This window comes from Ranitomeya variabilis, chromosome 1 (genome assembly GCF_051348905.1).
Source record: "Ranitomeya variabilis isolate aRanVar5 chromosome 1, aRanVar5.hap1, whole genome shotgun sequence".
Lineage (NCBI taxonomy): Eukaryota > Metazoa > Chordata > Amphibia > Anura > Dendrobatidae > Ranitomeya > Ranitomeya variabilis.
Window position 1 is genome coordinate 1103618040 of NC_135232.1, and position 15151 is coordinate 1103633190.

Sequence of the window (15151 nt, forward strand, 5' to 3'; positions counted from 1 at the left end):
CCCGTCTGAAGTTTGCTAGAGAGCATTTGGATGATCCAGAGGAGTTTTGGGAGAATGTCCTATGGTCTGATGAAACCAAACTGGAACTGTTTGGTAGAAACACAACTTGTCGTGTTTGGAGGAAAAAGAATACTGAGTTGCATCCATCAAACACCATACCTACTGTAAAGCATGGTGGTGGAAACATCATGCTTTGGGGCTGTTTCTCTGCAAAGGGGCCAGGACGACTGATCCGGGTACATGAAAGAATGAATGGGGCCATGTTTCGTGAGATTTTGAGTGCAAACCTCCTTCCATCAGCAAGGGCATTGAAGATGAAACGTGTCTGGGTCTTTCAACATGACAATGATCCAAAGCACACCGCCAGGGCAACGAAGGAGTGGCTTCGTAAGAAGCATTTCAAGGTCCTGGATTGGCCTAGCCAGTCTCCAGATCTCAACCCTATAGAAAACCTTTGGAGGGAGTTGAAAGTCCGTGTTGCCAAGCGAAAAGCCAAAAACATCACTGCTCTAGAGGAGATCTGCATGGAGGAATGGGCCAACATAAAAACAACAGTGTGTGGCAACCTTGTGAAGACTTACAGAAAACGTTTGACCTCTGTCATTGCCAACAAAGGATAGATTACAAAGTATTGAGATGAAATTTTGTTTCTGACCAAATACTTATTTTCCACCATAAAATGCAAATAAAATGATAAAAAAACAGACAATGTGATTTTCTGGATTTTTTTTTCTCAGTTTGTCTCCCATAGTTGAGGTCTACCTATGATGTAAATTACAGACGCCTCTCATCTTTTTAAGTGGTGGAACTTGCACTATGGCTGACTGACTAAATACTTTTTTGCCCCACTGTATATATATATATATATATATATATATATATATATATATATATATATATATATATATATATATATATATATATATATACCGTATATAGAGGCAAAAAAAAGTCAGTCATTAAATCCTTTTCAAATGCAAGTAGAGTATAGCTGCGGAGACACCATCACGTGTTTCTCAACGCAAGCAGTGAATAGCCAGGCCTTTCCCCAGGAAGGAACAACCACGGGAAGGGCAGCATCCAATAAAGGAAACATCCAATACAGGAAAACCACCTATGCCAAGCATGGTATCCATCCACAGACAGCTGTTTCAGGGTTTTTGCCCCTCATCAGTGTGGAGTAGGAATCTGGCTATTAGGAGCAGTGCCTAGTAAAAAGGCTATAAAGGCACAGATGATTGGCCTCAGGGAGACCAAAACATCCAACACCGCGGAGACACCATCACGTGTTTCTCAACGCAGTGATCCAGAACACTGCCCCCATCCCTTATGGGAAATATGCAAATGCATGTAGGATAGCTGCGAAGACACCATCACGTGTTTCTCGACGCAAGCAGTGAATAGCCAGACCTTTCCCCGGGAGGGAACAACCACGGGAAGGGCAGCATCCAATAAAGGAAAACATCCAATACAGGAAAACCACCTATGCCAAGCATGGTATCCATCCACAGACAGCTGTTTCGGGGTGTTTGCCCCTTTTTACTAGGCACTGCTCCTAATAGCCAGATTCCTACTCCACACTGATGAGGGGCAAAAACCCTGAAACAGCTGTCTGTGGATGGATACCATGCTTGGCATAGGTGGTTTTCCTGTATTGGATGTTTCCTTTATTGGATGCTGCCCTTCCCGTGGTTGTTCCTTCCTGGGGAAAGGCCTGGCTATTCACTGCTTGCGTTGAGAAACACGTGATGGTGTCTCCGCAGCTATACTCTACTTGCATTTGCATATTTCCCATAAGGGATGGGGGCAGTGTTCTGGATCACTGCGTTGAGAAACACGTGATGGTGTCTCCGCGGTGTTGGATGTTTTGGTCTCCCCGAGGCCAATCATCTGTGCCTTTATAGCCTTTTTACTAGGCACTGCTCCTAATAGCCAGATTCCTACTCCACACTGATGAGGGGCAAAAACCCTGAAACAGCTGTCTGTGGATGGATACCATGCTTGGCATAGGTGGTTTTCCTGTATTGGATGTTTCCTTTATTGGATGCTGCCCTTCCCGTGGTTGTTCCCTCCTGGGGAAAGGCCTGGCTATTCACTGCTTGCGTTGAGAAACACGTGATGGTGTCTCCGCAGCTATACTCTACTTGCATTTGCATATTTCCCATAAGGGATGGGGGCAGTGTTCTGGATCACTGCGTTGAGAAACACGTGATGGTGTCTCCGCGGTGTTGGATGTTTTGGTCTCCCCGAGGCCAATCATCTGTGCCTTTATAGCCTTTTTACTAGGCACTGCTCCTAATAGCCAGATTCCTACTCCACACTGATGAGGGGCAAAAACCCTGAAACAGCTGTCTGTGGATGGATACCATGCTTGGCATAGGTGGTTTTCCTGTATTGGATGTTTCCTTTATTGGATGCTGCCCTTCCCGTGGTTGTTCCTTCCTGGGGAAAGGCCTGGCTATTCACTGCTTGCGTTGAGAAACACGTGATGGTGTCTCCGCAGCTATACTCTACTTGCATTTGCATATTTCCCATAAGGGATGGGGGCAGTGTTCTGGATCACTGCGTTGAGAAACACGTGATGGTGTCTCCGCGGTGTTGGATGTTTTGGTCTCCCCGAGGCCAATCATCTGTGGCTTTATAGCCTTTTTACTAGGCACTGCTCCTAATAGCCAGATTCCTACTCCACACTGATGAGGGGCAAAAACCCTGAAACAGCTGTCTGTGGATGGATACCATTCTTGGCATAGGTGGTTTTCCTGTATTGGATGTTTCCTTTATTGGATGCTGCCCTTCCTGTGGTTGTTCCTTCCTGGGGAAAGGCCTGGCTATTCACTGCTTGCGTTGAGAAACACGTGATGGTGTCTCCGCAGCTATACTCTACTTGCATTTGCATATTTCCCATAAGGGATGGGGGCAGTGTTCTGGATCACTGCGTTGAGAAACACGTGATGGTGTCTCCGCGGTGTTGGATGTTTTGGTCTCCCCGAGGCCAATCATCTGTGCCTTTATAGCCTTTTTACTAGGCACTGCTCCTAATAGCCAGATTCCTACTCCACACTGATGAGGGGCAAAAACCCTAAAACAGCTGTCTGTGGATGGATACCATGCTTGGCATAGGTGGTTTTCCTGTATTGGATGTTTCCTTTATTGGATGCTGCCCTTCCCGTGGTTGTTCCTTCCTGGGGAAAGGCCTGGCTATTCACTGCTTGCGTTGAGAAACACGTGATGGTGTCTCCGCAGCTATACTCTACTTGCATTTGCATATTTCCCATAAGGGATGGGGGCAGTGTTCTGGATCACTGCGTTGAGAAACACGTGATGGTGTCTCCGCGGTGTTGGATGTTTTGGTCTCCCCGAGGCCAATCATCTGTGCCTTTATATATTAAATCCTTTTCAGACCCGGTCATTAAGGTGTCACGTCGGGTAATGAGTCGCAAGTCTTCTTTTGAGATGGTGCGACTTGTGTCCCATATTAAATGGAATTAGTTTCCTCTGGTGCTGAAGAAGTTAACAACCCTTTCTATGCTGGTCAGAAACATGTAGCTCCATTTCAGCTGCTTCTGATTTGGTCATTACATCTTCCTGTAAAAATTGGCCAGACTTTCTTGTCCCTGCTGGTGAAAGCTTTGTTTTCCTTTGCTGTGTGCTTAAGCTAAGTGGTTGGAGTAGAGATGTTGTAGGAGTACTCCATGGTTTGCTGTAGCACAAGTGTGTTTATTTCCTGGTCCCTGTTCCCATATAGTTTATTCCTCCCTGTCCCTATCCTCCTCCCTATTGTTGGTGAATGCTTTTTATGTATGAGTTTTTCGTTATCACTGTTTTGTCTTTGTGTCTTGTTTACCTTACATTTCTGTCCCATGCCTCATAGAGTGGGGGAGGGGGAAGATCAGTGTTTAACAGGAGCATAGTAAGGTTGGAGACTCGGGCCTCTCTACATTGAAGAGTACCCCCGGGATAGGGATAGTTAGAGTCCCAGTTCTATGGACAATTTGAGGCCCCCCTTTCTTGCTGAAGATTGTCACAGCGTGACAGTCACTAAACTGTAAATGCCCGGATAATATTACAATAATGTCGCCAGGTAGTTGTTTATTTTGAATTGGGGGTCCAGAAGCTTAAAGTTACACTTGCGACTTTGCTGTTGTCAAACAGTTTTGTCCAGGTGACCAGGTGAGGGAAACAAAGAGGTCATGAGTCAGGTCTGGATTGTGGCTTTCTGCAGGGGATTTATTGATTTTTTTGGAATATCATAAATTACCTTGCAGAGTTCAGCAACAGCATCGATGGCTTTACAGTCCTCTTCATCTTCTAGTGCGCCCTGAAGTTCTCTCTGATCTTCTAGAAGTTTATGATACTCCTGGGTAAGTGATAGTGTAAAACATTTACAACACAGTTCAAATCTACACAAAAAGGTGAGCAAATTTGTAAATACTTCACTTTTGTCATAGTGATTATGAGTCATGGATGGAAAATGGAATTGAAAAAAGGAAAGTAATTGACTAAGATCCATGAGAACGCCACTGGTGAGAACCGATACAGTACACACATATCTGGTCTCCAGAGCACTGGTGTTAAACGGATATTACCATTATATCATCTTTATATATAGTGGTCATATTAGGCTTGATGATAATTTTGGTTAATGATCAGTATGTACCAAGAGATACAGCCTTCCCAAAACCCTGTCTGATGACAAATGCACACTTAGCAGGATGCAGCAGGCCTCCACTAATAAAGCTTTTCTACTAGGCAGCCAACCCCTGCAATGTTTGGAGGATACGGGTGGTTGTTTTTATCAAGTAGTTTGCACTCGTGCCGCTCCTAGCCTTTATTAGTGGAGGCCTGCTGCATCCTGCTAAGTGTGCATTTGTCATCAGACAGGGTTTTGGGAAGGCTGTATGTCTTGGTATGTATTTTTTCTGAGTTATTTTCTTTGTTAGCTGTTTTATAATATTAGTGGTAGGACCCGCAATATTATGGGGACCCTTGACGTTGGGTTGCGGGCTTACTTTGTTTTGGCCAAAATAATAAACTAATACCTCATATAGTGTATGTGTTCATCATATACATACATTTTTTTGCACTATATCATATCATCATTTTTTATGCAGGATGTGGCCAGGCCTCTTTACGTTGGTTAGGTTTTTTGGGGCGCCTGTCACTGTGTGCTGCATATTATAGTGCTGGGCAGCCCGCCTGTTAATACAAGGGGCGTCATTAATAGGTTGCATACCAGACACTGTGCACCACACCTATCAGTGTGACTGGCGTCCTATGTGAGTCATATCAATGTGCATTTTTTACTACTAGGCAGCCAACCCCTGCAATGTTTGGAGGATAGGGGTGGTTGTTTTTATCAAGTAGTTTGCACCTGTGCCGCTCCTAGCCTTTATTAGTGGAGGCCTGCTGCATCCTGCTAAGTGTGCATTTGTCATCAGACAGGGTTTTGGGAAGGCTGTATCTCTTGGTATGTATTTTTTCTGAGTTTTTTTCTTTGTTAGCTGTTTTATAATGATCAGTATGGCAGTATTATCACTACTGTATATGTTGGCAATATTTGGTTATTTCCTTGCAGTATTATTTGCCTCTTATATTGATGGTAATACTGGTCTTGGCATTGAGGGGACATCGATTGGCGCAATAATATCACTGCATCTGCACTGTCCTGGAGAGTGCAGCGAGAAGGAGCTCATCACTGTGTGGCATTGAAGATGCGTGAGGTGATTGTTAGTTTATTTTCTTGTCTTCTGGGCACAATAAGGGTATAATCATTACTATAAAGAGGCATAGTGGTGGGCATTATAATAAGGCAGCACAACGGAAGGCGTTATAATAAGGAGGCACAATGGAAAGCATTATAATAAGGCAGCACAATGGAAGGCGTTATAATAAGGTGGCAAAATGGAATGCATTATTATAAGGCACAATAGGGGCAATAATTTAAGGAGGCAAAATGAGGGGCACTATCATAAAAGGCACAATGAGGTCATTATTATAAGAAGGCACATTGGGCAGCATTATTATGAACACAGTGAGCAGTATGATTAATAAAGAGGCACAGGGGGACATAATAAGGAGGCGCAATTAGGGGCATTAGTATAAGGAGGCACTATTTTAAGTAAGTTCAAGGGGAATTATTATTATAAGGAGGCACACGGGGCATTATTCATTATTAGTTAAGGCAGGGGTGGGGAATCTTTTTTCTGCGAAGGGCCAATTGGATATTTATACCATCATTCGGGGGCCGTACAAGCTCCACCCACAAAGTGCATCCTGACTCTGGGACTGGTTTCAGGACGTAATCTTTCATTGCATGCCCTTCAATGTTTAGTAGTGAACACTGTGTGTGTGCTAACAGAGAAGAAATTAATGAGCTTGTGGTAATCAAAATACAGCTCCTTGCCCAAGAATGCGGTCCCTGAGAATCTGCTCGGGGGTCTGATAAAAGGTCATTGAGGGCCGTAAATGGCCCTGACGTTCCCCACCCCTGCCTTAAGGAGTCACAGGGGGATCTTATAACTATAGGGGGCTGTATAACTATAAGGAGGCACAGAGGGGGGTACAATTACCAAGCAGGCACAGAGGGAATATTATTACTCTATTGGGGCACAGAGGGAATACTGTTACTGTGTGGGCACAAAAGAAGGGCACTGTTACTGTGCAGAGCACAGAGAGGACATTGTACTACCTAGAGAACTGGTTATGGCACAATCTGCTGCAGAGTTTAGGAATGGGAGGAGTGTCCTGGAAAAGCAATACGCCATAAATGTCTCTGTGTTACATTTTGCAGGGACAAATTATTTAGCAGTTTAAAACTGCAGACAAAGTTGGAAATTTTGTCTTCTGTTATGATTAAAATGTATTTATGAAATAAATTATTTGGATCTTATTCAGGATATTGTACTCTCTTATTGGTTCTTTTGCGTGGTAAAGTTGGAAATTTTGTAAGTTTTCCCTTTCGTGCACATGAGTATACAAAAATAGTTGCTGCCATTTCAATCTATATTAGGCAGTCTACACAGAACAATCTCCACTTCTTCTCTAGTGCACTCCAGGTCAGTACAGACAGGGACATAACAAAATATAACTCATGACTCATGAGACAAGAAAGCAGGTCAGGTCACTGACAGTAAGAGTTGGTCTAAAGATCATAGTCTTACCATTATAAAGTGGTCTGCATCTACAGACCCTTCAGCCCTGGCTAAAAAGTTGGAGCGCTCTTCTTTTTGCTTTTTCTGTAGAATGTCGATGAGCTTATTACGATGCCCCAAGTGCTCGGCTATCACAGCTTTAGTTTGTTGATAAGAGCCTAGACAAGAGACGAGACACCAGAGTACGGTAAGTATTTTAGAAAAAGATAGCCTTAAAAATCCAGGATTTAAAATAGCAGACAAATGTAAATATTTAAAATGGTTCTTTGGGAATAGAATAAATAAATCCATAAAATTTTTTTTAAAAAATACTTGAATTAGTAAATCACACTTGGTTTCTTTAGAGATGCAATCACTATAGTACATTAAATTAGCCATTTGTGATTTGCTATTTAAAAGTATTTAGGAATTGATAATATTTATATATTTCCTTTATTTATTTTTTATGTTTCTGATTAACTTTTTTTTTTTTTTTATTTCAACATCCACATCCTTTTTTTCACGACTTTGTTGTTGGATATCCCGAGGCCAGGGGCTCCTACGCGGTCCCTAGCATCAGGGGCGACCTACCTACCTTGTTGAGCTCCAGAATCAGCCATAAGTCTGTTCTCTCCCCCCCTCCACCCAGGGAAGAGTGGAGTAGTAGTGTGTGGAAGTACACCAGCCAGACAAACAAGGGAATGTGTACAGGGATAAAGGAAAATACTAATCATACAAATATGCTCTCTCAAACAACACAAGAAATGGAAAAACAAAAAGTAGGAGTAGAGGATTTGCACACAACTAAAACCAAGCAACAGTCTTCAGCTAAATCCACCAAACACCTCTTCAAACAAAAAACTCCTTTAGCTCCTGAGCCATGCAGCATGTAGCTAACTCTGGCAATTCCTGCTTAAGAAAGGCCAGTATTTATAGCAGAGAGAGGCGTGGACAACAGTGAACAGCTGAGAACATTAATGCAGGTAAGCAAGATAAGTCACCATCAAACCTGTCCGGCATCAGTTTGCGCCACACTCATCCGATCTGAGCATTTATTCATATGGGGAATCTGAGAGACACTACTTGTATAGACTTTGGCCTTTGAATCAAATTGTTTGGCTTGGATGGTCTATTTTGTCAATCGCCAGGTGTCAGGAACAACAGCCTTCACTCATCCTATTTTTACAGGTCATTAGAACATGCTAGAACATAACTTTTGTTGGGATTTCGACTGTAGACTGTCCCACAATAGTCAAACGCTTTTTTTTTTAGTGAGCATGACTCCTCCAAGCAGCTTGTTTTGCCAAGGAAAGCTGCGACCAACCAAAAAAATAGTAATAAACTAAAAGGTATGAAAAGTAGTATTACATAGCAGTCATTCATATAACTAGTCGGTATGTGAGCAGCAAAGTGGAAGAAGCTGCTCTAGGATAGAATTTCTGTAAGTGACCGTCTCCAATATTGGGCATATTAGTAAGGGTTGAGATAATCAACTTGTATTGAAAACGACTACTACCAGTGTCATACTGGGGTGTCAAGGGTCTACCAGTAACATCAACTACAGGGTCCCAAGTATATTGTGGCAGGTACTGCTCATATAAGAGGGTGGTGGCCTACTCCTGCATGGGGGCCCACCGGAGGATTCTCCTGTTGTCCGGTGGGCCAGTCCGAGCCTGTCTACTACAGTCCTGACCTTTAAACTGAATAGGGCTAAGCTGCAATACCAGGCATGGCGCATAGACAAGGTGGCGCTATTTCTGGAAGAAAGCAGCCATGTTTCTGTTTTATTGCAGTCTCGGACAACTGGTTGGCTCAGCGATTTGCACTGGTTTATCTTTACTTTTTACCAGTTTGTGTGCTTAGTTTAACCTTTCACAATTCCACTCATTGTGATATTAAATGGTCAATAAATGAATAGTAAATATCGCCCTGATCTCTTCAGCCATTGATATTCCTATTCATTTTCACAGTCAGCATCATCTCTGGAATGAAATATAGCTCTGGAGACACCCCCAGGAGATCGGTGTTGGATTAACGCAGTGAACCTTAACGAAATCTCAAAGGAACTGCAGGTGACATCTTTTCATAGGAAGCAAAAATAGCCTTTCCGCAAGACGCCTGGCATTATACTCCTCCGGGCACATCACGAGAGGTTATATATAAACCATATTTGTTCTAGTAGGAGAAGCGGAACAAATTGAAAAATATTTGAGCTTTGTTGATTTTATTTTTTCCTCAACTCATATTTGTAAGAAAAAGTATATTTTCAGTCTGTCACAGCTGCTGGCTCTGTATGCCGTGAGAATCAACGGAAGAATTGACTGGAACGACCCATGATAACAGCGGGTGATGTGAACAATGGCGCAATGTTGTGATGCTGGGAGAGAGGTAGCGGTGCGTCTACCCATCACCGAGATGTCAACTCACTAAGTTGAGCTGTCACATGATATATCAGTAACTTCAATGCTTCCTACTGGAAAAATACGCTAAATTAGTCATGTCAGGAAACGAATACATGAACGTCATCTGGCTTTATATTACCAGGATACAGTGGAAACGGAAAGTAGTTAGACCCCTTTAAATTTTTCACTCTGTTTCATTGCAGCCATTTGGTAAATTCAAAAAAGTTAATTTTTTTTCTCATTAATGTACACTCTGCACCCCATCTTGTCTGGAAAAAAACAGAAATGTAGAAAATTGAAGTATGCATGCTTTGCCTGCATTAATAGGATGACACTTGCTCATTCATGACTATAGGTCTGTGGAAAACATCGGACTGCGCTCAGATGACATCCGAGTGCAGTCCAATTTTCAAGTACAGACTCAATGGAGAAGATGGAGAAACTCTTTTTTTTTTTTTTTTTTAATTCTCCACATCCGAAAAATGAATCCAACTTAGTTCAACCTCTGACCAGAGACTGATCAGAGTGTGATTAGTATAATTAGACCATTTCTCTTGTAGGGAGAGCACACGGTTGTCCTGCCCTGCACCTGCCCTAATGGGGAGATCTGTATTCACTTTACCCATGAATTAAGAATTTTGAAAATGATTGATCAGTTCAGTAGGAGATTTCTCCTGTTATATTACAAAGTTACATATTTTCACATGTACTTTTGATTTATGAAATACATTAATTATTTAAAATGAAGGTTACTTTTTAAGTTTGCTTGGCATTTTTTTGGCAAACCCTTCTGAGAGTACATTGCCAGTGACAGGCTTTGCGCGCTGACAAAAAATGCTTTCCTAAAAGGGAATATGTCAGCAGGTTTTTGCTACCGTAGATGAGAAGCTGAAGCCAACAATGTATCACTTAGACTATTGGGTGCAGCAGTTCTCACACAATCAGAGTTTTTAGATTTAGAAATGCAGCAGAGCTGAGAAAGCTAACCCCGCCCACAGCAGGCTGTGTATATACAATGTCCATAGACAGTGAGCTGCCTATCACAGGAGGGGGCGTGTTCACAGGAGGGGGCGTGTTGGACCAAAGCTCAAACAACCAGCTAGTCACATCAATGATAAACTCCAGGTGCTAAAACAATCATTGTAAGCAAAGAAAACCTCGAAGCTTCACATCTGTGTTTCAACCCCTACTGCATGCTGTATTCAGATTAAAAAACCTGCTGACAGATTCCCTTTAAGAATGCCTCCTTTTACAGGTCACACATCTATTATGCCCCTTCCATATGCTGTTCATAGAAGACACTCTATGGCAGCACTGCTTTCCAGGAAGGTTTATTAGGTCCTTAGGGAACACCCTTGATATTTCCCAAATCTTTCAGAAGTAAGGGAAGTATCTCCTTTTCCAGGATCCCTTCCACATTCTGGGATCCATGGCCAGATTTTATTAAACCCATATTTGATGACATCATCTGAAGGAGTTATAATGATAAAGCTGAAAATGCAAGGATATAGAAGGAGGACCAGTCAAAAGGGTTTACACTTTTGGAAAGTGGACTCTAAATTCTCTAAAATACTTAAAGGAGTGGTCCAAAGTACAACTTAATTTTCAGCCTAAATGGTTATCTATTTAAGCACAATTCAGGGGCTAGGCTAGTCCCTGTTCTGTCACTGTTTGATGTGCACAAAGACAGGGCGCTCTCTCACCGCCTCAGATCAGTAGTAACGAGCCAGGGCGAGAGCACACTATTAGTGTGTTTTGTAAGAGGGGCAGATAACCACGCTGCCTCCAAATACAATGTCACTTGTGAGTGCGACAATTATCTCATTACACTAGGTACCCTGATACGACTGTTCTGGACTCATTACTGCTGATCTGAGCCGACTAGAGAGTGCGCTGTCATTGTGCACATCGCACATCGAGCAGGTACTAGCCAAGCCCCTGAAACAGGCATCACTAATTACGCTTCGTTTAGGTATTCCAGCATGCACTGGAATTCTAAAAACAGAGAATCATCAAAAAGGAAAAAAATATATATTAGATTATGGCATTAAATAGATAGGCATTGCGAAGGAAAATTAAGTTGTATTTTGGGCCACCACTTTAAAACAACATAGCAGGTACTCACCCTCTCCGGATCCAGCGCCGGCTCCCTGCCGTTGCTCAGGTCAAAGTGTTTTTGCTGTAGCGGTGACGCCACATCAGCAGCATGCATCATTACTGCATCCAATCATGGTGCCCATCGGCTGGGCTGAGGTTGACCACACAAGCCACTGAGCTCAGTAATTGGCTAAACCATTGATGCATGCTGTCCAAGCTACGTCACTGCTGCAGGGAAAACACAAACCCGAGTAGCATCAGGACGTCAACACTGAATCTGGGGAGGATGAGAATCTGCTTTGTTTATTGTTTTAGAGCATTTGGGGTCCACTTATCTAAAAGTGGAAAACCTCTATATATCTGTATTTTCTAAAATGGTTAAAGAAGTTGTCCACTACTTTTATATTGATGACCTATCCTTAGGGTAGGTCATCAATCTCTGAAAGGCAGGTGACCGACACCCGGTGCCCCCACCAATCAGCTATTACTGCTATTACTGGTGCTGCTGGCCGGAAGTACTCACTTGCCAAGCTGCTCCATCTATTTTTAGTGACTGCCGCAGGGTACTGCTCTTCCTCCTCCTATTGATTTGAATAGGAGGCAGATGTATAGTACCAAGCAACGGCCAGTAAAAGTAGACAGAGCAGATAACTGGTGATTAGTGGGGGCGCCGGGTGTTGGACACTGGCCCAACAGACATTGATGAACTATCCTAAGGATGGGCCATCAATATAAAGTAGTGGACAACCTGTTAAAGGATTTGCAACCAGTATATGAAAATTCTTTATCTGTTACAAGCAGGACTGTGGAGTCAGAGCCCATTTTGGTGGAGCCGGTGTCATGGAAATTGAGGAGTCCGAGTCGGAGGTTTGGCTTACCGACTCCACAGACCTGGTTACAAGTAAAATGTGCCTGAAATGTAAAAGTCCTTTGTCATTAGCCTTAATTTAAAAAGAAATTGCTTTCGTGTTTAAAGTTCCTAAACAGATTCTTGTATTTGAAATCAAATGATTACCCTCAACAAAAAAGGACGCAACTATATTGTGATTAGTAACTATCAGTAGAGAACATATATGGCGTCCAAAATAGCTGGAAATAGGTGTACGTTCAACGCTATATAGATATGATCATATAAAGAAATTGCATAAGAGAACAAATAATATAATAATCTTTATTAAAGAAAAGAACAAAAACAGGGGATATAATCCCTACAGAACATAAAACACATTTAAAACTGGTAGCCACAAGTGTGTCATAATGATGAGCCAAAAGATGTTGGTGGCACCACACTGAGTGAATGTTGTAACAAACAAATAGAAAAAGACACTACTCTGCCATGCTCCTAATAATGTCAAATGGTACAATACAGCTGCAGACCTACGATCAAATGTGTCACTGTTTACGCAATGATAATCAAGCCCCTATGGCATGCACTAGTGGACGCTGCGTAAAACCCTACTAAGGGTATTAGCAGCAACATGGCAAAAAATAGAGCAAAAGAAAAGATAACTAGTACTTTACCTAAACACTCAGAAGATGGTGCCACAACCCCTACGCGCGTTTCGGCAGCGTGCCTTCGTCAGGGGGAGTGGCATCATGTTCCAGGAAGCTCCTTTTAAACTAGAAAAGACCAATGGTACGGAGGTTAACGCCCAGCAAATGATCACATGGTATCGCCACAGATGTAATGCCGGGAGTTGTAGTCTAGATTCGACACATGCAGATTACGTCATGATTACGTCATGACGCACGCGACACTGACACAGTAGAGGGAGGCAGGATGGACAGGCGCGTCCCCGGCAGTCGACGGTGCTGGTCATGAGCAGCCAACCATGCGGCCGTACATGGGAGGAAGCCCCGCCCAGTGAACCGCCCACCACCGGCGAGCAGCGCCAGTGCCAGCCGCGTCCCCAGGGTAACAGTGCGCATGCGTACCGGCCATAACGACCTCGCATAAGACTGCCTCCTATTAGGTGTAAGTACCAAGATGGCTCTATTTAGGCACAGATAAAATGTAAAACTAGTGTAACCACCTAGACAGGTGAATAAAGTGGTATCCTCATTCACTATATAGAAACAGTCGATATTATTGATATAATTTCCACAATACATAAATGGAAAGTGACATCACATATATAAAACGACCCCCCATATATCAAAAGTGAAAAAAATATAAAATAAAATAAAAAAATAAAAATACCATAATAAAGTGACAAGTGCAAAATATAGATCAATATGATTTTTTCACTGATCCATAACAGAACCAGTAATATCAGTGAAGAGAATTGTATAGAAGAAGATCCAGAGTGACCGAAATAAGGTGACGCAGTGCAAAATAAGGGTAAAAATGACCAAAGTGCATACATATACGACCAGAAAAGAAGACTAGCCAAAATAGTGAATAAAAAAATCAAAAAAATGCAAATATACAGAAAAATAAAAAAATATAAAAAAATAAAAAATAGAAAACTGGCCTAATATATAGCCAAAGTGCATAAATGTAAAGCCAGGTATAGCCCTGGCCATAACTATAAGCACTAGTAGTACAAGTGCGATAGTGCCAAAGTGCGGAGAGCAGTCAAAGGATTAAAAGTAATCATATAGATCATAAATGCATTAAGAACACATAATTGGATCCACACAGTGCTAGGTAGATAAATTAGACGCCATCATGAAGCATAACATCATCTTTCTCTACATATGTAGCCCTCTCCACAGTCCCTCAGAATTGAACGGCAAAAAAGTCCAGTACAGGAGTACAAGAGGTGAGCATAAGATCACAATGTCCATATATAAAGTCATCTCAATTCAAGTCCATAAAGTGTACAGCATGAAGACGCCGAATATAACTTCTCCTTTTCAAAAGGTTTTTGTCTCCCTTTTTCCTTTATTCTCCTTCTAGTTTTTCCTCCACTCAAGACCAGCCAAAGGAGGGACGGAAACCACGGAAACCGCCGAGCAAAGGCAAAAAGAAGGTATTTAACCCATCAGTCTCCCCTAGTGTTCTGGAAAGATGGACGGTTGGTTTGTAGGTGTATAGTAGCTTCTCACCAAATGGTCTCTCAGATTGTCACAACGTCTTGCAGTTATTGTGGGCGTTACAGGTAAGTACTGTCTCAAAGTCTTGTCCGCCAATAAAATTGGCCAGTGTTTCTTCATTATTTCATACATTCTCTGCCATTGGGAGTGGTATTGGGTTACCATCCTTGGAGATTGTGATCCTTGCTTCAACTGTTTGGAGTACATCAATTCGTGCCGATCTACGTTCCTAGCCCGATTATAGGCATATTTGACAGACCGTTTGCTGTATCCTCTCTCATAAAACCTTTTCTTCATCTCATTTGCTTGTTCCTCAAAGTCGCTGTTAGTTGAGCAAATTCTTCGTATTCTTAAAAACTGACTGGTAGGAATAGATTTTACAACATGTGAAGGATGGGAGGAGGTTGCATGTAGAATAGCGTTCTCGGCTGTTTCTTTTCGGAAAACATCTGTCTGGAGGATTCTTAATGTCTTTGTGTACTT

The 15151-nt window shown here is 42.4% G+C and overlaps 1 protein-coding gene across 1 annotated transcript in view; it reads right to left on the reverse strand.

Moving 5' to 3' along the window:
• EVC (EvC ciliary complex subunit 1) overlaps positions 1-15151 on the reverse strand; it is a 122757-nt gene that overhangs the window by 46025 nt on the left and 61581 nt on the right. The window contains exons 10-11 of the mRNA XM_077280124.1: positions 7161-7309; positions 4259-4357 (exon numbers count right to left, since the gene is read on the reverse strand). Coding sequence (XP_077136239.1) covers positions 4259-4357; positions 7161-7309 — 248 coding nt within the window. The remainder of the gene's footprint in view (positions 1-4258; positions 4358-7160; positions 7310-15151) is intronic.